The sequence below is a fragment of the Heterocephalus glaber genome, unplaced genomic scaffold (genome assembly GCF_053883595.1).
Source record: "Heterocephalus glaber isolate CG9 unplaced genomic scaffold, H.glaber_assembly_v1.0 deba00000594, whole genome shotgun sequence".
Classification (NCBI taxonomy): Eukaryota; Metazoa; Chordata; class Mammalia; order Rodentia; family Bathyergidae; genus Heterocephalus; species Heterocephalus glaber.
The window spans coordinates 13,052,413-13,080,378 of NW_028258151.1; the positions used below are offsets into that span (position 1 = coordinate 13,052,413).

At 43.9% G+C, this 27,966-nt stretch overlaps 1 protein-coding gene across 32 annotated transcripts in view; it reads right to left on the reverse strand.

The window, feature by feature from the left end:
• Aopep (aminopeptidase O (putative)) overlaps positions 1-27,966 on the reverse strand; it is a 418,900-nt gene that overhangs the window by 191,116 nt on the left and 199,818 nt on the right. For all 32 annotated transcript variants that reach the window (XR_015448844.1, XR_015448845.1, XR_015448841.1 and 29 more), the window contains 2 exons: positions 5,490-5,679; positions 1,492-1,598 (listed from right to left, as the gene is read on the reverse strand). Coding sequence is in view for 25 of the 32 variants with exons in the window: in XM_021259370.2 (XP_021115029.1) it covers positions 1,492-1,598; positions 5,490-5,679 (297 nt within the window). In the remaining 7 variants the exon portion in view is untranslated. The remainder of the gene's footprint in view (positions 1-1,491; positions 1,599-5,489; positions 5,680-27,966) is intronic.

Genomic DNA, 27,966 nt, shown 5'->3' on the forward strand with positions numbered 1-27,966 from the left:
CCTGCCCTGCTTTCTGTCCCCAAAGCACATCACATCACCTGCCTCGGGGCTTTTGTGTTCCGTGCTCTGCCAGGCTGGGGACATGCCCAGCTCAGTCTTGAGGGCTTCGAAGTTCTGCTCACTGTCTAACCCACTTGTGCATGCAAGAGTATCCTCACTAAGTGGAAGCTCCGTGCGAGCAGGGACTGTGTCCACAATGGCTGGCGGGAAGCGTCCTGCCTGGATCTGTAAACACTGGCTGGGGGAGTGTTGATGGGGCAGGATTGCAGGTCTCCTGGCCCCCAGCCCAGTAGGCTTACCACTGCTCCAGCTGCCTCTCCAGAACAATGGATGAGTCAGCCTGGGAGGCATATTTGTGTGCAAGAACGCAAACTTCACCGTGGGAAGGGCACAGGGCTGCACAAAAGCAGCAGGCAGACTGCTCCCTGGGGCCCAGCTTGCTCTCTGCCTCCTGGTGCTCTTTGGTCCCAAGCAGGAGGGGTGGAGGTGCTCATTTAAAAACAAACCACAACAGGAGCCTGGCATGGTTGCATATGCCTGTAATCCCAGCATTTGGGAGGCTGAGGCAGGAGGATTGATGGCCTCAAGTTCAAGAAGCTGGGCTACATAATGAGTTCAAGGCCAGCTCGCACTACAAATCAAGACCCTGTCTCAAAAACAAAACCAAACAAAAACAGCAGAACCTTCTGTGGCAGGCCTCACTGCCCAGGGAAGCCATCTAAAATGGGATGTGGAGAAGGGACAATTCCTGGATGGCCTATACCTTCCCAACCAGCTGAATGCAAGTTCCAAGCACTTGACTCTAGCCAGTGAGGTCTGGATGGAGGCTTCTACTAACATATCAACCTCTGTGTTCTTGGGGCCTAGGCCCAGGGCTTCAGATAAACAGCTATTTAGAGTAGTGAAAAAATAGAGCAAAGCAGGGATGAAAAAAAATGGGAAAATGGCAAGAAATAATCTCACAAGTGCCACAAGCCACATTCTAAAAACAAAACTCAGGAGCTGGGAGTGGAATCCTCCTACTACACGCCAGAGAGGGGCAGGGCTTCCTGCTGGGCTACATCTGAAACAAAAGGCCCCATTGACAGGCACATCTGTTACTACTAAAAACTTAGGAATCAGTATTTTCCTAAAGATTTTTTTCCTTTGGCTTTAAAGGGTTACTGTCTGCCAGGCTGCCAAACCTCAACCTTCTCCATGTCTTCAGCCACCACATAAAGTGACTATTAGAACTTCAAACAAAGAATTTGGTCCCGGAAATGGCCTCATGCTAGTTTTTTCCTGAATAGAGACACCAGGAAAATGTCAGAAGGCAAATCAAAACCCACACCCTGAAAGACTTAAAACATAACAATCACATCCCCAGGAGGATGAGTAACCCCAGCCTGATTTGATTTTAAAAGGAAACACGGCAGATTTAGTCAGATGGCCTGGATGTGTCTGGAAAGAAAGAAGGGGTGGGGAGGTGGGAGGCGCGTAGAGCCACCTTACCTTAACACCTGCATCTCTTCGGGGGAGTTCCGAAGCTCGTCCCGGAGGCGATGCCAGCGCAGGCAGGCCCTCAGCTCCCGCTGCTCCTCGGCATCGTGGGGGGCCAGCTGCTTGAGCACAGACACACCAACACATGTGCACAAAATACAGTCATTGTCTTGGTCAGCCCTACCCCACCTTGCTCCTCTTTAGAGAAGCCAAGGGCCACTGCTCCTCCTCTGCTCCTCCAGTGAAGAACCAACTGTGAGCTCTGGTGCTGGTAGGTGGAGCTGGGCCTGCCTGTTTGGGAGGGGTCTTGGGTCTTGGAACCCACCCCTCAGTACACACCTGGCCTGGAGAAAGGGGCTCCCCTGGGGGCACCTCCACTTTAATCCAGCCCTCCTTTCCTGCTCTGTCTTCCCGCACAGGGTGGGGAAGGCCTCTCCATTTACCTCCTGTTTTTCCCAGCCCTCAATTTGGGTAAGAACTGTTTATGTGGAGCCTGTTAATGCAACCCAGATGATGCTGTTTGCATATAACCAGAAACAGTGTCCTGCCTGGACACTGGAGGCAGGAAGGACATCACTTTCTGCGCGATTGAGTCAGACCCCCCCACCTTCCCACCCCGCTGTGGATAGCTCTAGAACTATCAAGGAAGGAAAGCCTGCAAGTCTATTGGGAACCAAATTACTCTTAACAACTCATTCAACAGATACCTACTGAGTCTCCGCTGCCCCTGGGGACATTATAGACTGAGGTGGGGAGGAAGACAACAGGACCCTAACAACGGAGTGTGGGGGGTGCAGAGGTCAAGGAGGAACTAGGGCCCCCCTTGCCAACCAGGGGGATCCAAAGCCTTTGTGGAGGTGGTGGTATCTAAGCTTTCCTCAGTGAAAGCAGGAGCAGGCCAAAGAACATTCTGAGGGACGGGGTCAGGCTAGGAGCAGACTCTGTCTAGGGAGTGAGGCCCTGAGAAGCCAGGCCAGGCCAGGTGAACATTGACTTTGGGTGGTTATTGTTTCTAACCGAACAGGATTTCCCCAGCCCTCAGAAGTATGTTGAAGACCTAACCCCAGTGTGATAGCATTTGGAGATAGGAGCTTTAAGGAGGTTAAATGAGGCCACGAGAGTGGGGCCCTAATCCTATAGGACTGTGGTTTATAAAGAAAGGAAGAGACACTGGTGATCACTCTGGTCCTCAAGCACAGAGGGGAGCTCATGGAGAAGAGAGAAGGCAGCCATTCACAAGCCAACACTGACAACACCTAGACCTTAGATTTTTTTACCCTTTAGAACTATGAGAAAATAAATGCCTGTTGTTGAAGCCACCAGTCTGTGGTATATGACTACAGTAGCCTGAGCAGACTAATACACTCCTGAAGTGTTTAGGTTTTGTCCAGGCTGATGACAAGTTATACAGTTCAACCTTGCTATTCAGCTCACTTATCTTGCAGAATGGCACTCTGATGGGATGCTGGGCTCCATGTCCTAATTCAGGATTTCATGCTCCCCTAACTTGCTACACTTTCTGAAACACAGTGCTGCAGAGCACAGCCTTCCCAGCAGCAAGGTGACTGAAACAGCCCTGGCCACCAGGGCGTCCTCATATCCTCTTTGCTGGTGGAGCTGCTCCTGACCAACAGTGTCAGCAACCCACAGAGTACTCCTCTCCCATGAAGGTCCGAAGCAGGCACTTATCAGGGACCAGCACCATCCCAGTCTGGTCCTGAGAGGAAGGGGTCAGCGGTGGGTGTGCACCAGAAGTCCAGTCAGACTCAGTGCTGGGGAGGTCCACTTTGCCTGAAGGACATTTGTGTATTCACATCTTAAAGTTGGGTGGTGCTATGGGCTGACCCCAATGGAGGGAAAGGGGAAAGGGGAAATGGAGGAGGACATGCTCCTGCTTTCCCTCAGGCCACAGCAGAAGTCACCTCCTCAAGCAAGGCCTTCAGACCTGGCCTTTCCCACCTTTGAACTCACACAAGATCTGGTGTTCACCTCTCTTCAAATTTTTTTCTCCCTCCTTCCACTGAGTGCTTATCTTATCCTCATCCTTTTATTCCTTCATATGGATCACAGAATGATCACAGAAAGTGCACAGCTGTGAGATCAGCTTCTATCAGTTGGTGGGGCGCACTCAGGGCAGTCAGATGAAGACCCCAGGGAGGAGACGAAGGAGTATGGGCAGGGGAAGGGGCAAAGAGGGAGCTCTCTAGCTGTGTGTGGTAGTGCATGCCTGTAATCCCAGCACTCAGGAGGCCGAGGCAGTAAGATTGCTGCAAATTCAAGGCCAGCCTGGGTTACAAAGTGAGATCCTATCTCAAAAAAAGAAAAGAAAAGGGAGCTCTCTTATTTAGACATAGCCGATAAAGGACAGAGATTTCATTATTGGGTACCAGAAATACACTTGCAGTTGCCAAGAACAGAACCAGTTGGACTGTCTCAGAGATCATGACAGTAGCACATTATACTGCTAAATGACCATGATGTGCAAGATGGTGGGAATACAGAGGGTGAGAACAGGTGTTTCTTGCACATTTTTCATGTGTCTGGCATGTGCTAAGCTCACTCACACACCAGTCCATTCACTGTATAAGGTTAGGCCTTCTTAAATCCAGTCTACAGATGGGGAAACTGAGGCTCAGGAAGCTACTGTATGTATCCTACCTATCCCCAGAAGGCTGGTGAATGGCAGAACTGAGACTCAAAGTTTAGTAGCCAGCCTCTATTCCCAAGTCAACCAGATAGACGTGCACCCTGCTAGCTGACCACCATGGTGTGAAGAGGACAGAAGGACAATGAGCCACAGCTCCGATTTGAAAAAGGGCAGTCAAAGCTGTGAGAAGCACACAGCAGAAGTAAGAAGAAAAACAGGTAAGCAGCAAATACTGTGGAGGTCAAAGTTTACAGGAGAACAGTAATAAGAATTGTGAGAGGAATGGCCAGTCTGGGCTATCTGGAAAAGGCACTTCAAGCTAGTGAGTGATATGTGGAAAGGATTTCAACAGGCAGAATCATCATGACTGAGTCATACATCATCCAAGTATGCACAAACTTGGCAGTTTTAGAGAATGTCAAATATTCCAATGTGTAAGGACACGGATAGCACACAAAAGAAGTGACCCAAGTATTATTACTGTAACTGAAAAGTAAGCAGGAAACAGTTTAGCTGCCACATCCTCATTAGAACTGGTGGCCAACTCTCTAAAGTACAGGTTACAAAACAGATGTGTGTGTAGTGGGTCTGGCCTCTGGGTACTTTCGTGTGTGTATACATACATATATTCTGTTGAGAGGGGCTGGGGATTGAACCTAAGGCCTCATATTTGCTAAGAACACATAGTACCACTGAGCTACATCCCCGGCCCCTGATTTGTGTGGTATTATTTAAATCAGTAAACTTCACATGAAAATCTGGATTTATGGATTTCCTTATAAAACTAAAAGTCTAGGCTCTGTTAAGCCCCCTTTAATATGAGAACAGTTGGTTAGAGCTAAGTGGCAGCTGCCAGTTTGCCACAGTCCTCAGAATGCCCTAATCTATTGCCCCAACTGCCTCAATCTTTACCCCTTACTCACAAGCAGCAGACATCTAAGCTTATGACTCCTGATTTACATTTTAGTTTGATCATTTAAAACACACACACAATACTACCACAACCATAAAGACAAAGGAATGTTTGCATATAACCTTTCCTTTAGGTCTGCTCTAGGGTCTCCTCATCAGAGGCCTTCTCTGATCACTTTTTAAAGGAGCTCTCCTTTCCCTCCCCTCCAGTCTCCACTGAGCTAATTTTTATTCACAGTACTCTTCCCTACTGCATGTTACTGCTTTGTTTGTTTGTTCTCTTGCCTATCTCTAGATTGTGAACCTAGGGGAAAGAGGGCTTCCTTCTTTGGTTATACAGCATCTTCCCAGCAAAAACAGTGCCTAGGGCATGCACCATGTATCTGTTAAATGAATGAGGGACTTGAGTGGAACTCTCGGGAAGGAATACTTAGGGTCACATTAAACCCACCTGCTGTGCTTCAGCCCAGAATACATCTTCCAAGTGAGTGGCGAACCCTTCACTGAGCCACTCCTCCGTCCAGTCACGGGCGCCAATGGCCAGGCCAAACCAGGTGTGAGCAATTTCATGGCAGAGCCGGGGCCCGCAGAGATGGCTCCTGCCTGTCAAGGTGCTCTGGGAGAGGAAGATGATATGTGGGCTGTGGATAATGGGAGACAAAACATTGGAGTCCTGTTAGAGCTTGTCCTCGTGGCTGCCCCGTGGGGTGGCTTTCTTAGCCTGAAGAGCCTATTATTATCAGGTGCATGCCAGATCATGACTGATAGACTTGTGGCTGAGATGCTTTTAGACCTAAATAAAGTGGCAGTTTATGTTTCTGGCAGCGGTTCAGGCTGCTGTTTCTGCCAGCAGTTGTCTCCGTCATCAAGTGGCTATTACCCGTAATAAGTAACCTGCACCAAAGTTTTATACTGAAAAAAATTACAAGGCAATGGAAGCATTTACTCTGAAATCTGGACTGTAAAAGAAGAGCAGGTGTGAGAATGGGAAGCCCAGACTGTCAAGGGAGTGATCAAAGAAGACCCTTCAGCCAAAGCCGGAGCAGTTCACAAACGAACTGAGAAGTCATGCAGAAAGATGAGAAAAGCCAAGAAGAATGGAACCAAGAATTTTCCATTTCACACTGGGGCTGGTTATGGAGTTAACAATCTAACAGGTGCCAAGGAGTGGAGAGACTTCCAGGAGACCCAGTAAAGGCCAAGTGTCTGGAAAACAAAGATTTTCAGTGGAATCTGTAGGTGCTTATAGATTCACATGACAAAACAAAATCATGCAGGACCAGGGATTTAGCTCAGTGGTTTCGCAGCCTGCTGCGCAAGCGCAGGCACCCAAGTTCGATCCCTGGTACCAAAAAAAAAAAAAAAAAAAAAATCATGCTGAGGGAGAAAGGCAGGGAGTTAACCCACCCAGGTGTGCACATGGCCCCAGGGCTGGCAGCATGTGGGGAGATTTATCTAATCTTATTTTCCATACCTCCTTTTAAAACCCAAAATACCATGATTAAAATTGCAGAGATGAAATGGGAGGAATGCGGGCTGAAAGAAGAAGAGGCAAACAGAATACCTCCTCTGCTTCCACCTTCAGCATTTGTCATTTATCCCAGGACTTGTTGACGGTCTTCCCAATGAAGAATTTGCTCTTTAAAAATCTCTCCTCCATCAACTGAACAAAACCAACTGTGAAACCTTCCATATTAAGAAACTGTTCATACACACTGGTTCCTTCTTTCAAAAGCCATTTGTTTGCCATCATGTCAGCTCTGCACAAGCCAAGACTGCTTGCAGATTTTTTGTCCGCCCCCACAGCTACCATTAGAGAAAACCCCACCTAGATTTCTCTTGCACAACATTATCCATTCAGCTCAGAGAGCTCAACTGCAATTGCAGGAGACACATCTGCCAAAATAGATAGCTTTCATGTGAAAGAATAACAAGCCAGGCACGCCAATGACAAGGCATCTGCCAGGCCCTCTAAAGAGTCCACCAGGAACCCCAGAAATTATGGGGAGAGTCGACACACTCAGGACAAAGGGTGTAATGCAGCAGGCACCAATAGTAGTTCAAATCACAACTCAGAAGAAATAAATAATTTAAAATGGAGGCAGAAGGAGGGGAGTGACTAGGAGAGAAGGAAGGAAGAGAAGAAAGAAGGAAAGGAGGGAACAAGCAAACTTGAGAGGCATAGGCGCTAGCTCCCTCTTTCTGAGAAAGTGGCCCCATCCAGAAGACACACTGCAACCTACCATTTTCAAGTGACCCCTGGCTCTAGCATGTGCAGCACTACAAGAAAAGCCACAGAAATGTATCGAGTAAATAACATTCCAGACATACTGCTGGCAGCAGTTCACCCTTTCCGCTAAAACAAAACAGAAGGAAGTTCAATCCTTATAAACAGGCTCAGAGACAAGTCTGCCCGGGAAGGATCCATCACCCAGAGCAGGACAGCCATGGACACACTGGTATGGAGACCAGAGACTGGAGACTGGAGACCAGAGACTGGAGACTGGAGACCAGAGACTGGAGGGCTGACTGGCGCTCAGGCCGGCCGCTTCTACAGGAGGACGGCTGTGGAGCTTCTGCTGCCTGGGGTGACCTGCCTGCTGCTCCGCCCCAGCCTGGCAGCCTAGCCGAGGCCCATTTATGCAAGCATGAATGTCTGCAGGGCCTGAAGGAATGCACAAAAGCCACCCTGTAGGGGGTGGCATTTCACCTTCCTGACCTTTAATTTTTTTCCCCTTGAACAGTTGTTGTCTCCACCAGACTTCCCTCTGCATCATTCCACATCCTGGAGACACTACCTCCACCTGGGTGCCCCTTGGGTTGGGGGCGGGGAGAGACAGGTCCTGGCATTGCTGGAATTCAACCTAAATTCCCACTTCCCGTGCTCAATCTTTTCTTCCAAGCCAGGGATAATCATATTTCCTGTGTCCTTTGGGGAAGACTGAAGCTTAGACATCCTCCGGATAGGAAGGAAGGGCGTTTAACTTGATATGAATGACGCTTATTATCAGTGGAAAATATGACCCCTCCCTGACAATTTTCCATTTAGAACCCTGACTCTCACGCCTCTAGTGGCCCATTTGATCCTCCAAAGTTGGGTTTTACCTGTGTCCTTTGGGGCCATTTCCCTATGAAAGAAATGGCTTCTTTCTTTAAAGGAAATTAAAAATATAAAGTGAGGTTTCGACAACCTTTCTCAAGGGTGTTAAAATTCTGACATAAAGGATCAATTCTTTCAAGAAGTTCCTTCCCTCTTTTTTGATCCTAAATGTCAGAATTTCTCAAGGTAAGTAGACTGTTTAAACCACTTATCTTTTTTAAAAAACTATTTTTTCTTCAGGTGGGCATGTTGGCAGGCACCTGTAATCCCAACAACATTTGGAGGCCGAGGCAGGACAATCTGGCATTTGAGTCCACCCCGGACTACATAGTGAGTTCAAGGCCAACCTAGGTTACATCAGGAGACCTTGTCTCAAAAAACAAACAAAAAAACAAAAAAAAAAACTAAACTGTTTTTCTTTAACAGCAAGAAAAACTATAATAATGTTCTTAAGCTCAGTTCAAGGAATAATAGTCAATATTCTTTTACCAACAGATAAACTACTGCATGGCCACCTTCACAACAGAAGGAGCTTTTAGAATTTTCTAGCTGGACCTTAATCTTAAAGTTAAGGCTCACTCCGAGGTGCCCCACACATTCCTGCATTCCCAGAGTCTTATTCTGTCCCAGTCAGCAGCGGGTGATCAGTCTTCACTCCGATAAGGCCCACTGGAAAGTGGATTTCATTTTTCCCCATGGAAGAGTCTGTGTCAACAGCCTCTAGGAATGCCAAATTGTCAATCCGTGGTCATTACAGAGGATGGAAGATAATCAATAACATCTTCAGCCTAAAAAAATATCTCTCTCTCTCTCAATCACTGAGTTTATTGTTTTTCCCAAGTATGAAATGGCAGGAAAGTGACACTTTTAATCTCAAAAAGCATAGGCCCTCTTGCTCGTAGCCTGCACCACCCCTTTTCTTTGCTCTGCCTGGTACAGGAGGGGGTTGGCAGGCAGGGGTTGGTTCGGAGTCACTGCATGCCATGTGTTGTCCTTCCCCAGGAGACCACCAGCATGGTGGAGGCTGCTCCCTCCACAGAGGCCAAGGTATTGGATGACTGCCGCCTGCCCCTTGAGATTACAAATATCATGTCTGCTCTGAAAACAGTTTCTCAAGACTGTTCCCTAGTGCTACCTACCCACCCAGATTAGAATGTTGTGTCCACTAATTTGAAACATGCTTCAAGCAGAGGAGGAAGGAGCCCCTTCATTACTCCCAGGAGCTGCTCCAATCCTTCAGGAGGAATTCAATTTAGAACGGAAATGGAGAATTTCATCAGATCTTAAGTAGGAGCTGGTGTGTGATTTATTTCTGCTTTTTCCAGAGAGACCTGACCAGCATGGCCCATCTTGCTGCTCAGGAAGCTTTACAGCACTTAGCAGCTCCACCTAAATGCTGCAGCCACAGGGCAGAGCAGGCTGCACAGGGAGACCTGAGCCAGGACATTACCCCCAGCCCACTCCTCTCATTATACTGGAGCAGATCCCAGTTCCCCTGGGGTGTGGAGGCAAATTCACTTTTCCTACAGATACTTGGGAGGCGTCATACAGGCATATTTATCAAGCTTGAGCTTCTTGTGGGTGGGAGTCACATTTTTCATAATTTCAACAACACATGGAACCCACTAGCCAATGATAGGAAGAAAGAATCAAGAAGGAAGGAAACCAGCCCCTTTCCTGCTGGAGCCTGACTTCAATAGGTTTCAGAATCTCATGAAATCAACTTTTGCTGTGTGATTTAATTACTTGCTGATATAATGTGGACACCTGAAATGTACACCCAGTAGTCTGGCACAAACCAAAAGGGAGGACAAATCCTGCTTCTCTCCCATAAGTCCAGAACATGTTTTCTCTTTCCTTTATAAGGTGTGTTGGCATTTCGGCCAAAGCATTTACAAATCAGCTCCTGTCCCTTTGTCTCTGAAACAAAGCCCACTGGTCTCTCTTTCCTGGCTTCAGTCTAATGTAGAGCATGAGTCTGTTGTCTTGAAGGCAAAGATGTGGCCCAGATGACCAGCAAGACCATTCTTCCCTCTGGCTCTGACACTGCTCTATAGGAAATATTCACTTTCCATTTCCTACTGTAGCTACATGGAACAACGTTTAAACTGGACATTTAGGAAATAAAGGAATGATCTTTTGGGATTGGGGATTTTCAGTAACCTGAGGTGGACCCCAATTCTGAAAACTTGTTATATCTGATGAGTGTTTAAGGGGCTCTTAGTCCAGGGAAACAGGCTAATGGTAGTAAAGTTCTTTTTAAAGGTTGTGAAGAACACACAGTAAAACACGTACTCATTTATCTGAATAAATGTTGCTCAAATTGTCAGTGTGATTACGGCAGTGACTAAAGAACGCCCCAGAGCCACAATGCCTACAGTGTTACCCCAAACACAGCTTTCTCCTAGACTCATGCTGCTTGAGTGTACATGCTAAGCATATAAAGTCTCATTTATTCTGCCCCATCACCTCAGGATATAGATTTATGATCTCATTTTACAGATGACAAAAGTGAGGCACAGAGGGGCAAAGTTACTAACATAAAGTCACATAGCTGGCAAGTCACAGAGCTAGTTTGTATTTGAACTCATGCTCTCTTGACTCTGGAGACTCATCCTGACTCACTCTGTCTGGGGCCACTGGATCTAGACCTATGACTTTCAGGCTGTGGCACGTCCATCCATGCTAGCCCAAGCCCAGTGGTGCAGTTATCACCCATCTCTAAGGTGTTCTATCTCTTCCCAGAACCATCAGAGGGAAACTACCAGCCATCCCCTGGGACTTCTGTTCCATACATCTTCATCAAAGCCAGAAATGGCCTAAGATCAACAATGCTACAGCTTCTCCCTGGTAAGAAGGAGGAAGAGGGTAGAATGAGGGAGTAGCACTACTCTATTCTGTAGGCTCTCCAAAAGCCTCAATTCCCAAACTCAATGCCTGGTTGTTGTTTTTTCACAACCCTGTCCCATGCTGAGTCCCTAGTAGATCACCACAAGGGGATGCTTTAAACAAACAGGTGCAAAGTGCTTAGGCCAGTCCCTAGTATGACTCCTGGGGCCCTAGAAGGCCAATGCACCAGTCTGCCCCCCTTCTAGTTAAAGCTGAGTATTCTTTTCAAGTGAGATGGTCTAAAGCAGGTCACAAGCTCAATGAGCTACAGAAGCCAAAAGATAACAATATGAGGCCCATGAGGGCCATGAGAGATGAGAGAGAAGAAGATACTAAAATGAGGAAAGGATGCAAAAAGATTAATAAGTAGATAATGAGATGAAGTAGACAGAAAAAATAAACAGATAAGAAAAAAAGAGAAGTCAAGGGAAGTGGGTGACAAAAGGAAGAGGCAGATGAGAAAAGCAGACAGAAGGGAAAAAAGAGCAAGAAACAGACAAAATAGACAAAAATAGCTAACAAAAAGAAGGAAGTAAAAAACAAGTAGAGGAAGTGACTAACAAGATGAAGGAAACAGAAAACGAGATTAGAGAATTAGAAGTGATAATATGGGGAAGCAAATAATAATAGGGGCACATGTACAACAATTTTTGAAAACACTAGGCTTAGAAGTCATAGGGATAGGCAAGGCCTAGAAACCCCAAGTTTATAATTTCTGGCTTAACTCCTAAATTACCATTGGAGAAGCAGCTTATGGTTTCACTTCACACACAGGGCTCAGTGACTGATACCTGGATCTTCTCAGGCCTGAGGTTAGTGCTCAGGGGACAGATGGCAGCAGTGAGAAGGTGAGGAAGGGGCCTGGGGATACCAATGCATGGTTGCCAGCCTCATACTTTGGTTTAGTATTGCATTTGGCCCACTGCTAACAGGAAATCAACAGCACAGCAATGATAAAACAGAGACCCCTGCGGTGCAGTGGCAGCAGTGGCTCTTCAGGCCCTACAGGGATGGGCAGAGCGGCAGACACTTCATTTCTGCCCCACTGAGCAACAAACACAGAGAGGACATTGCCGGGATGTCCAGTGCTGCCCACTGCACTGGGCTGTGTCAGTGCCCAACTGTGGGAGGTACCTACACATCCTGGGGTGACCTGACCTTAGGAAGGAGTGGGGCTTTGCCATCTAAAAAGCTCAGTGAAGGTGTGAATGTCTTGTATTTAAATACTAAAGAATCAGAGGCAAAACTAGTATTTGACTGAATTTCCAACTCAGTTTGGACCCCATTTTCCTCTCTGAATCTTAACATGTTATTCCCAAGGAGTTTCTGGATTCTCATAGATGAGAACACTTTTTTTGAAGTTACTGAACATTCTGATAACTATGTGTCTTGGATTCCAGGGATACATCCATACCCACATTGTATGGACCAATATTTATTGCAGCTGAGCACATCTTTTGAAACTTCTCTAGATTACTTAGGAACCAAAAGCTGTCCACTTCCTGCAGGATCTGACAAGTATGTAATTACCAATTAAAACATGTTGGCAGCCTCTATTGGGGCACATGGATAGCAAAATGTGATTTTTCTCCATTCCCTTACCTACTCACTTCCCCTGCCCCTTTCTCCCCAACCAGGATGACAATGTTTGTTCCCATAAAGAGAGCTGATAAAATTAGCCTCCATTGTGATATAGGGAAAATCTTTATTTAATAAAATAATGCATTTTGCTTCATTCCCAGAACAGCAATAAAATGGTGCAACTGAGAACCACAAAAGCTCATCCAGTTGGTTTTCACTGTGCATTCAAGAGTCTGTCATATATAGCCATGTGGAAGCTTGGAGAACTGCATGAAGGGACTTGTTTGGGCAGCCTGCAACCACCTTCAACATGAACTGTTTAGTTACTGATTTCCTTTGAAATACACTCCTTGGATCCACAAGTCATACCCTCCCATGTTTCTTGTCTAGAAAAAAGAAGCTGTGGGGATTTCCCAAAGAGCAATGAGAAGTTTAATTGGCGAGGGAGGTATAGTTGTTCCCACAACTGAGAGCAAGCATCCAAGTCCTAGTGAGGTGCTCTGAGGACCCAAGATGCAGACAGAAATACGTTTAGTGCTCTTGGGGGCTCATGAAGGCACTTGGAAAGACCAGTTTATGCAGCAACAGGGCTGGATGCAACAGAGGCACTGCAGACTGATAGAGAGCTGTGGAAGCAGAATGCTCATATAAAAGAAAGTACAGGTTTCCCCCTCTCAGGCAGTTACACTGCCTGCTACATTTCAAAGCAGGAGACTACTATAGGCAGGAACAGAACCAGAGATGCCCTAGAGAACAGGTTTTAAAATCAACTCTGTAACTAAGAGGAAGAGAAATCCAGGAGAAGAGAACTGAAGAAAGATAATTCAAAGTATTCCTTGACAGTGGATGGTAGTGGCAGTGCTGATGCAGATGATGGCAGATGAGAAGAAAAATAAAATATATGGTGACAGCATACATTTAGACAATGTTCACTCTCTCTCAAGCAGCATTGTGAGGGAGAATTATTATCTCCACTTTACAAATAAATAAATTAAGCCACAGGGAAGTTATATCATTCGTCTAAGGTCCCACAGTTAGGATGTATACATGTTTTATTTGATCAATACCAACACGTGTCAGAATCATGTGGAGGTAGGGTTACTAGACAAAAAGCAGGATCCTTAGTTAAATTTGAACGTCAGCTAAACAATGAATAATTATTTAGTGCATTTTCCATGTGCTATTTGTTAAACCTGGCAACCCTACATTTAAGTAGTTTGCTAGGCCTCACCCCAGAGAGTCTAGTTCTGCAGTGCCAGGGGTCTAGAATGCATATTTTGCTGGAGTTGCCAGCTGATACTGATGGTGCCTATCCAGGGACCACACTCTGAGAACTGCTGATCTACACTGTGGTGACTCATGGCGCTAACTTAAAAAAATATCCATCGCCAAAATTTGGATTAAACCTTCTGTTTAGTTTTTATGAAAAATTCTATCACCCTTGTTTATGCTATGAAACAATTTAACTAACTTTTGCTTCATGGAAAGGGCAAAGACACAAATTTCAGCCTATCTCAGGGCAGTCACTACAAGGACCACATTACTAAGGATGGAATTAATTAGGTTTATTGTATTTTTTAAATCCAAACAGGTTCAATTATTACTAGCCACTAATGGCTTATGATGAAGCCAGAGCTTGTTAACTAAGCAAACAACTGATATGTTTGTTTAAAGTGTAAATAGAAAAAAATCATGAATTAAATGAATGAATTTGTTGATTTGCTCCTCTGCCTGTAAAGGATCATTCAGCTGCCACAATATATATCACCACCTTTGTTCAAAGGATTAGCCTGCTGGAATTATCTTTATCCGGTCAGAGATCTTCTTAGAGGCTCCTTACAAAGTACATGTCTTTCTTAATTTTGAAAAGTACTCATCTGCATCATGAAGGGCTATAAAGGATAAGAGATGACCTGGCTATTAGGGATTCATAAATAATTGAGTTTTTAAGAACAACAACCATATTTCCTAGTCTCCAATTGTGAATCCATAGATAGACCGACACAGCACATTCATGAAGATCAAGGGACAATATGCTTGGTATTTTTCAGGGTGGTCCTAGGAAGTATGGGACAGATGGTGATTCTCAGAGGTATTCAACTTAATAGCCTTTGCCTTTAAGAGGTAATAAACCTTGCCAGAAACAAAAGTAAACAAAAGGTTTTGCTCTCCAAAGTCTCCTGGTTTTTAACTAACCTTTTCATTTAAAATTACAGGCCTTTTATTTCTTCTTTCCAAGAGGAAGGCACTAGGTTTAGGTTTATTAGACATCTATAGCTGAATGTCATTCTCTGGATGGTTCCCTTGATTCCTCATCCTTGGATGTGTTCACCATGGTGACACTGTGGGTGAAGATCACAGAATTCCTTTCCTTCTAAACAATTCTTCCTGCACATGTGAAATGCACCCAGAGTGTCAATGATTCCCAGATCCATCTCAAATGGATTCAGCCGCAAGTAACAGAAAACACAACGAAGGCTAGGAAACATAGCAAGGTCTCCTTCTTGAACAAGACTTATGGAGCAGGGCTGGGCTCAGTGACTCAGGCATGCAGTCAGGGCTTTAGGTCTTCATCCTTATCATGTTCCTTTTTGTCCTTATACTTGTCATCTTGTGGTCACAATTGACTACCAAGCTCCAAGTATCATGTCTGTGTTCAACACAGAAGAAATGTGCAGGTGCTGTGCCAGCAACACCCATCCCTTTCATCAGGAAGAGCAAATTTTTACTAGGACACCCATAGCTGATTTCCACTCTGGTTTACTCTAGCTGTAAGACAGCAGCATGGGAAAGACAACCTCTGGCATTCTCTGATTCTACCATGGAGATCGGACAGGAAATTGAGTCCCACAAAGGTGGCCACAGCATCTTAGTGTAGCTTTCTCTCCTCATAAATAACAGGGTCATTTATTTTTCCACAAATAGTACAGCCAGCTCTTAAAATAAGATGACTTTAGGAATGGGTAATACACTGAAATAGCTCACACTGAAATGCTAGTGACACATCACATCTTCCTAGACACATGGGATGAAAGGATGGGCAAGCAAGGGCACTGCAAGGTCATTCCACTGAGGCCCAGCTTAGCCTGGTGCTGGCAGGCATTTGCATTCTCACTTTACCTTCTCACCTTCCCCAAAAGATCAGAAACCTATAAAGCCAAAGCTAATACTAGGTATCATGGTGGCTTTAAGAACCCAGGCCTTAGAGATACAGCACTGGATTGGACTACTGATTCTCCCACTTAGGAGCTGCAGTACTGTATTAGAGTCCTCTGAGGGCTGCTGTAACACATAACTACAGATTTACTGGCTTAAAATAACACACACATATTATTTTATAATAGGTCGTAAGTCTGACACCGGAATCCTTGGGCTAAAATCTGTGGTGCTGGAAGTTGGGACCTTGGTCCATGTGTGTGTGTGCACATATGCGATGGGTGGGAGGTGACTGGGAGGGGGCATAGTTTCACAGGATGCTGGTCACACTGCTTCTTGGGCAGGAGCTACAGAAGCATGTTCAGCTGGTGGACGTGTAATGAACTGTACACTGAAGACGTACACTTTTCTTCCTGTATCACACTTTTCAATGAAAAGGTAAGAAGAGCTGGGCATGGGGCATGCATCTGTGATTCCAGCACTCTGGGAGACTGAGGCAGGAAGGAAGATTGCAAGTTTAAGCCCAGCCTGGGCAACTTAGTAACTCAGCAAGACCCTGTCTTAAAATACAAATAGAAAAAAGGGTTGAGGATGTAGCTCACTGTATAGGCATTAGATTCAACCCCTAGTACCCCTCAACACATACCCACAGACATAAAACAAATACCTGTACCTTGGGGTATCTCTGTCTTCTCTATGGAGAAACTGAGGCAAAGTTAAGCTAGAGTCTTTTAAGTAGGGATAGAAATAAGACTAGAAATGGGGTAACCCACTAGCTATACCTTAGAGTTTTATGTAGTGAAGGCTAGTTCCTAAAACTAAATATATACATATATTTATATTTAAATCGCTTGAGGAATAGTTGTTTCTTTTAAATGTGCTTTTGCCAGAGTCACATTCCTATTGCTAGTGAAAAAGGTACCTTGTACCCTTTCAGACACACCTGTAAAAACAGAACTGATAGCATCATATAGCTGGCTCTGTCTGCTTCATATTCTTTCTGACACAGTGAAAAACTTGCTGTGATAATATCCCCATTTTCTGTCCTGGCCAGCTGGAAAATTACGTTACAACTGACATGACATCATTCAGCTCCAACAGGGAGCCAGCAGTGCTGTGAGAAACCTGGGCAAGGCGACGAGGCAAAGACACAAACGTCACTTAGCTATGAGTCCCACCCCTTTTATTAGTGAGGGGCTTTTTTTTGTTGCCATGACATTTCAAAAATGGAACTGTGCTAGTTATATTGTTTGAAGCCACTGATCTTCCAACATCTTTTATCTCCGAAACTAACCACATTGGCCAGGGATGCCCTGTTTCAGAAAAAGAAAGACAAGCATGGGAGCAGGGAGCTCATTTTAAATCATTAGTTTTGTTTGTTTTTGCTTTTTTAAATTAATTTTATTGGTACATTTTAGGTATACAATATAATGACATTCATATTGGAAATTTGCACCTTTACATAATCTCTCTTGGTTCTTATTTTTTCCTCCATTCCTCTGCCCTCCCTTCAACCCCTCCATCCCTCCCTATTTACAAAGACTTTGTTTCTATTTTTTCATTTCCTCTATTAATTCCATTCCCTTCTTTCCTTTCCCCTACCCCTCCCACTTCCCCTTCCCCTTTGCCCCTTTTCTTCCTATTTCACATTATCTATTATACCTTTTAATCCTTATTTACATTTTCACTTTCTCACACTAGAGAAACTATGCAGTATTTACACTTGTGTCCTATTTATTTCACTTAAGAGTATCGCCTCAATGTGCATCCATTTAGCTACAAATGTCTCTAATTTCTCATTTTTTATGGCTGAGTAGCACTCCATTTTATAAACAAAACCACATTTTCTTTATCCAGTCTCCAGTTGATGGACACTTGGGCTGCTTCCAAGTTTTAGCTATTACAAATTGTGCTGCTATGAACATGGGTGCACATATATCACTGTGGTATGATTCTTTTAATTCTTTGGGGAAGACACTCAGCAGGGGAATAGCAGGGTCAAATGGGACTTCCAGTCCTAGTTCTTTGAGGCATCTCCATGATTTCCAAAGTGGTTGCACCAGTCTGCACTCCCACCAGCAGTGGAGCAGGGTTCCTCTTTCCCCACAGCCCCGCCAGCATTTGTTATTGGTTGATTTCATGATAGCCGCCATTCTTTCTGGGGTGAGGTGGAATCTCAGCATTGTTTTCATTTAAATCTCTTGAATGACCAGTGATGTTGAACATTAAATCATTAGTTTTAAAGCGGGGAAGGCCAAGGCAAGGGCCAGGCCATTGCAGCACCCAGGAATGGTTCAGCATTCCCTAACCTATCTCAGCTGTTTTTAAAGTGACCTCAAGTAGTAATCATAGTGAAAGCATAAATAATATTAATAATACAATCTGAAATGATACTCTATTCTGCACATTACTGATGCTGTGTGATGTAATACTCTAGACAAAAAAAATCAGCATGCTTCTGGAGCAAACATAACATCATGACAAGGTCCTGACCTTCCTCCATCTTTTCAACATTTAAGTTGAACCCTGTGAAGGTGCTGATATGTGAACTTTCAACCTCCAAAGGTGGGCCATTTTATATGGCTCCTTCCAACAGACTGCTCCTTTCCCAGGATCCTTCTCTTCAGAAATGCTGGAGATGCCAGGAGACCCAGAGAAATGTCAATCCTCCTGCAGCTAGATAATTGGAGATGTTGCTACATCTTATCTTCTATAAGTGCAAAAGACAATTCCAAGGCAAATGACACTGTGCTGTTCTCAGAAAGAGTGGGACCCCAACCCTGTGCCCCTTCTGTCTTTGGTATGCTCAGTGTGAAGTAGGCTCCATAGTTAAAAGCACATTCTCAGGCGAAGGACAAGAACAGGAGGAGTGGCTGGGCACAGAGCCTGGGAAGCACCTTGCCTGACTCTTGAGGAGGCTAACGGCACTGTAAAGCATGTGCTACCTGCCCCAAGGCCACTGGGCTCCCTCCCCACACCTGCAAGCCAGGGGCAGGAGACTGGGACATCACTGCCAAGCAGCTGAGGTTTGCACTGAGGAGTGTGTTTGCAACTAACCAGTCAGTTGCAGGTCCCTGCTGCCCTTCTGGCTGGTGTGAGGGACCAGGTGAGATGTGCACTCTGCTTCAGAGCCACTCAGCACAGGTGAAGATGTGTGATCTGCATTTAGCTGGCTGTCAAGGAGGGCTCTGGGAAAGAGAACAGGCTGGGGTTTTTGTTTGTTTGCTTGTCTGTTTTGTTTTTGTGGTACCAGAATTGAACCCAGGGCTTTCACACTGAGTTACATCCCGTCTTTCTTTATTTTTTCAAGCCAGGGTCTCTCTCAGTTACTAAACTCCCCACGCTGGGCTCAAACTTTCCATCTTCCTGCCTCAGCCTCTCAGAGGGCTAGGATTACAAGCATGCACCAAAACAAACAGGCATCTTTTGATGGAGGACTAGAGATGAGGAGAGAAAGAATGTAGAGAGTTCTGTCCAGCAGAAGAAACCTCATCCAACGGAAGGAGAGAAGGGGCAGCTCCTGCTCAGATCTGGCTCAGGTAATCCTGCTGCAGTGTAATAGACGGGAGATGGCATAGGCAGAGAGAGGAGTCTGGTGTGGGGATGGATCTGGACTCTCTGGACACTCGATGGGTAGGGATCTCAGAGAGCCCTGCAAGCCTGCATCCTTCATGCCACAAGGAAGAAACAGTCCGTATGCTGCAGCTAATCCACATTAGCTCCACATTGGCAAAACATCTTATTTAAAACTGTTTTACAAATTGCATGAGAAAAAAGGGGCAGGATATACCATGTACAGGTGCAAATTCCCTATGATGAGTGCTATCAATATGTGTGCCTAAAATGTACTGATAAATGTTGTGCTATTAAAAAAAATTGCAGGGCCAGGGATTTAGTGCGCCTGCCTTGCAGGTGCAAGGTCCTGAGTTCAATGTCCAGTACCAAAAAAAAAGATGCAGTCACATCAGAACCAGTGGAGACACCCTGCCAGAAACTGGCCACTTACTCAAAGCTCATGGCAATGGGAGGCAGAAATTGGTTTCAGGACACCCTCTGTAGCCACTGTCACAGACGCTTCTGAGATGGACCTTACACTGTCCTGGCAGCTGATTACTAAGATGTAGATAAGACGTGGCCTTTTGTTCTGCTGACAAGAGCTGCCCTTAAGAAAAGTTTCAACCATGACATTTTATTTTTTTTTTTTTGGTGGGTTGTTGCTTACTGGTTTCATGTGGGAGGGAAATAACAACAACAAGAAAAGGAAAACACTTCACATTAACTGTAGAAAGTATATTTTTCATAGTTCTGTAACTATAACGGTTTACCTAACAGTTTTCGATATTTTTCTCTTATTCTTTCATTCTTTGCTTTAAAGGTCTAAAAATTAATCTTTGGGTTGAATACATCAATGAACAAAAAGTCTGCCATAAAGAAAAACTGGGTTTCTTATTCATTATGCTGGAGCATCCGTGCATGTAACCTTAACTACAGCATGTTTGCTTTTGCAAACACTATAATGTATGAAATAAAATATTAATAGCCCATTACCTCAGTTCTTCTGAGAACAGACCTGAGTCACAGTTCTCGTGTGGTGTGATTTCCACACATGTGCCCCACCAAGTGAATGCTACTCACGTTACGAGGCGAGCAGGCAAGACCAGACTGAGTATGTGTTTTTATTCCATAATGTCATGGAGAGCGTTGCTTATTTTGGCCACCAAGTTCAGTTTTCCTGAATTTACCACCTATTACACATTTTAAGACTAATCACCTAAAAATATATGAGGGGGGATGGCAAAATTATTTTTAACTCAGAAAGAAAAATAGTACAATAACTTTTGTTATTTATCAGCAGCTACAATTGCAATCACTTAGCTGAACACTGGCATCTGAAAGCAATGAATGGCCAAAAAACTTTCTGTTAACAAATATATCTTCAGGGTCTCATATTGATACATTGCAAATGGATGTACTTAGATTTTTAAACTTTGTGTGGATGGTGTTAAGTATGCTGGTGGCTATGGCAGGCCTGGTTTCCCCTTCTCTCCTTCAGCTTGGTCAATGTCTTCTTGATAAGCCTTAAGCTCTCAGTGACCTCAAAACTAACTGTTTGATTGTTTTGTGTATGATGATTATACAGCTGAGTTCAATGAGAGAATGCCAAGCACCCACCCCAGTACTCGACACAATAAACACACCACAGGTCAGCTGCTTTTTCTCCTCCCTGCCTCTTACACTCTCTCTTAGATTGATAAGTGCTTTCAAGTCAGTGTTTAGAATTGATTCCTCAAATCCCCCAAGAGATGGTGTAAAGTGAACATTCTGCTTTGATTGGAAGGGGGCCAAGAGGGTAGGATAGCAAATTTACCCTGTGGGACATGATCCTGGGGCAATCAGAGGCTGGGCCAAAACTCTCTGCCACAGCTTAGTGGGCTCCTGAGCTAAACTGCTTCTTTAGGTGGCTTGCCACACCAAGGTATGTTTTTTAAATCTGTGCAATAAAATTTAGTGTGGTTGGAGGCAGTGGACGGAAACCCACCCACAGACAAATGACGTCAAAAAAACTAGAGGGAAACATTGGCTTCTCTGTTCTCCAGAAGCTTCTGCTATGTTAAGCAACCTGAGAAGGAAGCTGACTTTCCATTAAAAATTTTCCATTTTGGCAGTCATCAGAGACAGCCTGGTGTCTTATACTTCCCCTCACAGGAAAAGTAGGGAAAATCATTTCCATAAGTTGGAAAGGAAGAAGCCTGGAGTTCAAAGAATCTTAGAGCTAGAAAGGAATTTGAAGGTTGTCTGACGTAAACTCCACCTCCAAAGAGCAAATAAGTAAAGTGAGGCTCAGAGCAGATTGGGGACTAATCCTTCCCCCCAGATTTACAGGGTACCCAGCCTCTCTACCGTGCAGTCTTCACAAAGCCAACTGTCTGCACCTCTGGAAGCTGATCAACGGAGACAGTGTCTCACATTCCTCCCTGTCTACTGAGGGAGGGGCTGCTGGGACACAGGCTTGCAGCAGTACAGGAACAGCTGCCCCAAAACACCAACGTGAGGCCAGAGGGCTGGCTTGGGGAGCAGCTCAGGGAGGCTGGTGGTGGTGTGTGTGTGTGCGCGCACAAGGGGCATACACCTAGACAGGCCCTTCCTTCTCAGAGCTCTCCCCACAGAAAACTAGCCCAAGAGTGGGCATAGCTTGTTTTCAAAGGTGTCTGAGGCCCCACCGATGCTGCCCACCTTGGAACACAGTGACCTCACTGAACTGGAGATCAGCTACCAGGATCTGTCAGTTCAGGGGTGTTTTCTCTGCAGAAAGGACCTGAGGTGCTAGCAAGGTAACTCTATAGAACAGAAACCACAAAGCTGGTTGTGTGCACCATCCATACCTGGCTGCACACCTCCAAGTCTTTGGGAAAACAATGGAAAAAATCATGTGATATCATCCCCCAAACTGCATTTTCCTTAGGAAATTAACTTTTCCCAAAGGGAAAATCATTCAAATAAGAAAGTGAATGGTGATAACTGTATGATTTCTAAAAGCCCTTCACATCCATCTTTTCTCTCTCTGTAATCAAACCTCAACAGCTTTACAAGAGTTGTAGACTTTTTTCCCTTCAGGTGAAAACAGAGGCTTAGAACAAAAAAAGAACAGTTTGAACCAGCAAGCTGGCAGGCAGCAGGGCTCAGTTGTGCTTCCTCATACCACTGGAAACATGTGAACAGGATGTCCAACTCTGTGTCCATATTCACAAAGTCATGCATTCAGGAACACGCACTCTGAGTCCAACATGGAGTTGGACAAACAGAAGGTGGAGTGTGAGGCTGAACCATTCATTCATTCATGCAGCAAATTATTCTTTGTAGTACTGAAAACTAAACCTGAGGCCTTCATGCCGAGCTACCTCTCCAGTCTATATTCCCCCTGGTTTGTTCTTTTTTTTTTTTTTTAGATAGAGTCTCACTAAATTGCTAAATCGCCCAGGCTAGGCTCAAACTTGGAATTTTCCTATCTTATCCTTATCCTTCCCGAGTACTGGGATTACAGGCATGCGTCACCATGCCTGGCTTACTCAGCAAACATTCACTGAAAGCCTACGGAGTGCCAGGCCCTATGCTTCAGGTACATAAGAAATAAAGGGACATGGACAGGGGTCCTCATGGAGATCACAGTCTAGCAGAGGAAGATATTCAATAAGTAAACTTCATTACTTTTTTATTTAGTAATTCACTCCTTTATCTCTGTTTCTGCATTTTCACCGCACAAACTTCAGGGTGTGTTTGGATCTGTGTCACACTGCCTTGTCTTCCGCCAGCTCCTGTCCTCTGCAGTACCTAGGCCCCAGCCCCCACTCCTTGCAGGAATGACAGGGGTGATGGATGGCTCCTCACAGTGTCTAACTGCTTTAGTCTGAGTGTTGGCAGTTGTTAGTGATGGGTGTTATTATCTGATCACTGATAGATTTCATTATTTGGAGCTTTCTTTCATGCCGTTTACTGGAAGTCCTGTGCGTGTGTGTGTGTGCACACATGTGCGATGCACATGTGTTTTACAGAATACACATTATGATCAGTTCTAAGAGAGTTGAGGCAGAAGTATGAAATGAACAGCTTTTTGAGAAGAGCTCAGTGATAACAATAGGGGAGATACATTTGGATGACAAGGCTGTCCCTCTAAATATAATTCAGAAAAGAAACTACAGAACATTTATCTTTACTGTTTTAAAACAACTGAAATCCAAAATTTATCTTTTTGCCCTCTTTTCTATATGCAACTCTTAGTTTCTTGCCTCATAGGCTGGGTCCACCATCTCACCTCTCTGTGATCTGGGGATGTGGGGCAGTTCTTCATGCAATTCCTATAAAACTAGTGAGTTTCCAATGCCTTAAAATCACCTGTGTTAACATGTATGTGAAGTACAAAGAAACTGGTATTTTAAATTTACTAAAAGAGTACTGATTGCTGTTCAGCTTGGTATTGAGATGAATGAAACAGTCTTCAATCAGAAAAAAAAAGGAGATGGGAAAAAAGAAATCATATAAAAGCGTAAGTAGCAACTAAAAACTTATTTTCTTGATTTATTTTATGTTGCAGCTACACAAGCCATCCCTTTTAATGTGTCCATCAATAAGGTATCTGTTGTGCTTTTGTACAAAGAACAAAGATGCTTTTATCAATTCTCAAAAGTCTGTAGGCCAAACCATTCATGCTGTCAAACCTTCTAAAACCCTTTCAGCAAATAATGAAATCCATCAGTGACAAATGTCAACATACTAATTTGTTAAATGCAAAACAAAAGCAATATTCAGACAAGGCGCTTCATTTCATGTTATATCACCACTCCAATTTGTACTAAGTTTATGGCAACCCACAAGTCATGCAATATTAAACAGGACTGTATGATAATGATCAAAACTGGAACAATAAACTCCCCTTACATAGAATGCTACCAGGGCAGCTGAAATTCATGTTATGACCCTAGTACACTCGACTCCTTCCAAACTACTAGAAATTCTAGAAACAACTCTTTCTAATAAAGAGTTATTAGTATAATCTAAATATAAGAAACCTGAAACACAAAATTGAAGTCCCAGAGAAGATCTTAGAACTTACTTAATCCAATATGACCAACTGGAGCAAATTTAAAGGTATGAATATATTATGATACCATCTTCTTGACTTTTACTATTGAATATGATAAAAAGATATTTTAACTAAAGCCATGTAATCCCATAATTCTTACAGACAAAGCCTGAGGGAAACAACAAGGGAGGCAATGTGGTGGTACAGAGCTCTATCTGTAGAGTGAGAAGTCAGCCTCTGAGTAATATTTCTATGTGATTTTTCTTAAAACTGCTCCAAATCAAACCCAGTAACCTAGAAGATCCATAGCATAATTTTCTGGAATGTGGCGGGTCTGATATAGGCTTTGGGAGTTCAAATACTGGCTCAAGTTCATGATAACTGTGTGATTTCAGGCCAAAATTCTTTACCACTCTGGGCCTGAGCTTCCTGTCCTTGAAATGAATGTCACACACATGAGCTTAAATATCACATGGTTTCTCTTATATGAGAAACTCAGAGTAAAAATAAAACACAATAGGAAGTAGGGAAATAGATCATTCTGGAAGGGGGAGGGGACCAAGAGATGGAAGGGGGGGGTAGGAGGGGACAAGGGATGAAAAAAGGAATTAAGAGGTGTTATGTACACGTGGAACCTCCACTCAAGGAACGTAAACATGTACTGGTAACATGCACACACACAAAAAGGAAGGAGATTAAGGGATGGGGGGGTGATAAAGAGGAATTTAGATGTGTTACGTACATGAACCAACTTCCCACAAGGAATGTAAACATTATGTACTCCACACAAGTACTAATAAACTAAAATTTAAAAAATGAATGTCACAATCACTTTTCAGAGAAGCTGTAAGGAGTTCCAGGGCCACACCCACAATGGGTCTCTCATTCCTTTCTGGGGGGTCTGGGGATGGAACCCAGAGTCTTGAGCATGATAAGCAAGGGCTCTACCACTGAGCTACATCCCCACCATTTTTAAAATAGGGTCTCATTAAGTTGCATTGGTTGGGCTTGAACCTGTGATCCTTCTGCCTCAGCTGCCCAGAGGGCTGGCATTACAGGCTTGTACCACCCCACCTGGTTTCCATTCCTTTTTGATGCATAAATGTCAGTCTTCACTCAGATTATCTGATTTCACCTTTTTTCCTTTTTGAGAAATTCCTTTAGCTGGCTTGTGGGCAGCTCAACCGCAGGTGCAGCAAAGAGCACCATTCTCTACAATACAAAGGCAAAATTGACTAATTATGGTGTATAGACACAGTGTTTAAGCAAGTATTATTTAAAAAGTGCATCTAGTCAGATTTCCCTGTATCTTTAACCAATTCAATTACTATCAAGAGGTGAGGATGATACCTCCTGTGTAGGACCACACAACCTTTTGATACCAATTTCCCCCATAATGGAGCCTGCTGCCCTGTTAAAATCTTTCCAACAGAAATACTTCAAGCAACCTGAGATGCAAAATGTTATTAAGGAAAGATAAAAAAGAGCTTTGAATTTTTTTCTTTCAAAACACACATGTGTACATGCAGTAAATTTCTAAGAAAATTCTAGAAAACTGAGGACCAGAAATGTGCCTAAATTGTGGCTTAAAAGGTAAGTAAATACATATTTGTAGCAGATAAATCACACAGACAGCTGATGTCTTGGGTAAATTCCCACCTGGGTCAAGTGCCATATGCCTATTAAAAACACCATTCCTTGCCATTTCTTTTGAATACAATTCATTCCTGTGCATTTAGTCCCCAGTGGGGGTGTGATATTGGGGGAGACATTAAACAGCTGCTGTGTTTCAATCCCCCCAGCCCATGACCTGTGTGTAGCCACTGACCCTGCTCACTGAGCCCAATTGGGTCCATGTGCTAACCTGGGGCACAGCACAGAAAGCCAGATGCACCCAGTTTTGAGTTACCTTTCCTACCTCCTAAACATCCCTCACACTGAATCCTACTAACCCCTCTTATCCCTTTCTATACGTGTGCAAGAAAATACTAAACGACATATTCAATGAGAAGTTAAATGTGTCTTTTTTCCCTGCTTAAATACTCAACAATATACACAAGTCAGAAGTTCCTTATTCTTAAAACATGTTCTGGAACCAGGCCCAGGAACATCTCCTGGGCTCTTATTACAAATGAAGAAACTTGGTCCTGTCTCAAAATTGCCAAATCAGAATCTGCATTTTAACAAGATCCCCAATGGATTCAAATGTACATTAAAGTATTTTCTAAGTTAAAGGTATACACACACACTTCAGGTGAAAGTGGTTGAAGAAGCAAAGTTTGGGTTTTTTTTTTTTCTCTTGTGGATAATACAAGGCTTGTGAGACACTGAGAAGGAAGACGGTCCTAAAAACTCAAGGATGAATCTTGTATTCAGGAGGTAAATCCCACATCTAATGATTATCAGGTGAACACTGGCCATGGTGGAGGGGATTTAGGAATGCCTAAGAACAGTGCCTGTCTTCTAATTTAAAGTGTTCTCTGTACTAGGTTAGATTACTCAGATTGCTATCATCAAAGAATGTGTGGAGGTTCTTTTTTATTTTATTTTATATCATTTTATTTTGAGCAGTCTTGAATACTCTTTTTTTGCCATTCCTCATTAAAAGCTGGAAGGCGCCATAAATATCAACTACACATCAGTCAGAGATCACAAAATTTTTATTTCCTGCTTACTGACAGTGAAGACCACATTCCACTTAATTGTTTTGATAATGTCTCCCACCTAACCGCTTACTGAAGATATGTTTCGGCTATTTACTAACTTTGCATGAATTAGAAATAGAAACCCAAATGGCAAGCATCTCTTGACATGAGGAAATACTGGAGTGGTCAGTATATTTGCCAAGGTCTGAGAGCAAATGGCCTAGTCCCAGCATGGAATTACTGCAGGGAAGAGGTGAGCAAGGGATAAAGTATGGGCCCTTGGAAAGCATCTGGCTTCCTTGTAAGTCAGATGGGTCCTCACAGAGAAGCTTCTTGATTTTGTTTAAAGTTTGTTCTCAGAATCTCAGGTATATCCAGAACTCAAAGCACAGTCCAAATACAGATGACATTTGGATTTACACATTCCAGTCTCCTGAACTGGGGAAAATTGAAAGTTAACTATTATACAGTCCTATAAAGGAAAATGTTTCAAAGAATTGTAAATATTGGATACTAATTCAAAGATGGTAGTTTCTTTCTCCTGAAATCTACTGGAGTATCATAAAACCCTTTCCTGAAATAATGTGGGGCATAAGCAGAGATAAACCAAGGAAGAGGGAGAGGACAAGGAGCAGAAGCAAGAGCAGGAGCAGCAGCAAGAGACTTTCCTGAGAGAGGGGGAAGCATAGGAAAATCTGAAAGGTTTAAAGATGGGCTAAAGGTGAAGCTCAGTGATATAGCACTTGCCTAGCATGTATGAGGCCCTGGGTTCTATCCCTAGTATTCAAAAAAAAAACCAACAACTATAAAGAGAAGGTTCAAAGACAGTGAGAAAAAGCAGCTCTGCACTCCCTTCCATAATGGGTGAAGAACCCCTCAGCAAGATATCATCAGGACCTGGGATGATATTGTTTTGGTCTTTGAAAGTGCAATTTGAAGAATAATGTTTATATTAGCAAGCAGTGCTGATAATGATTGC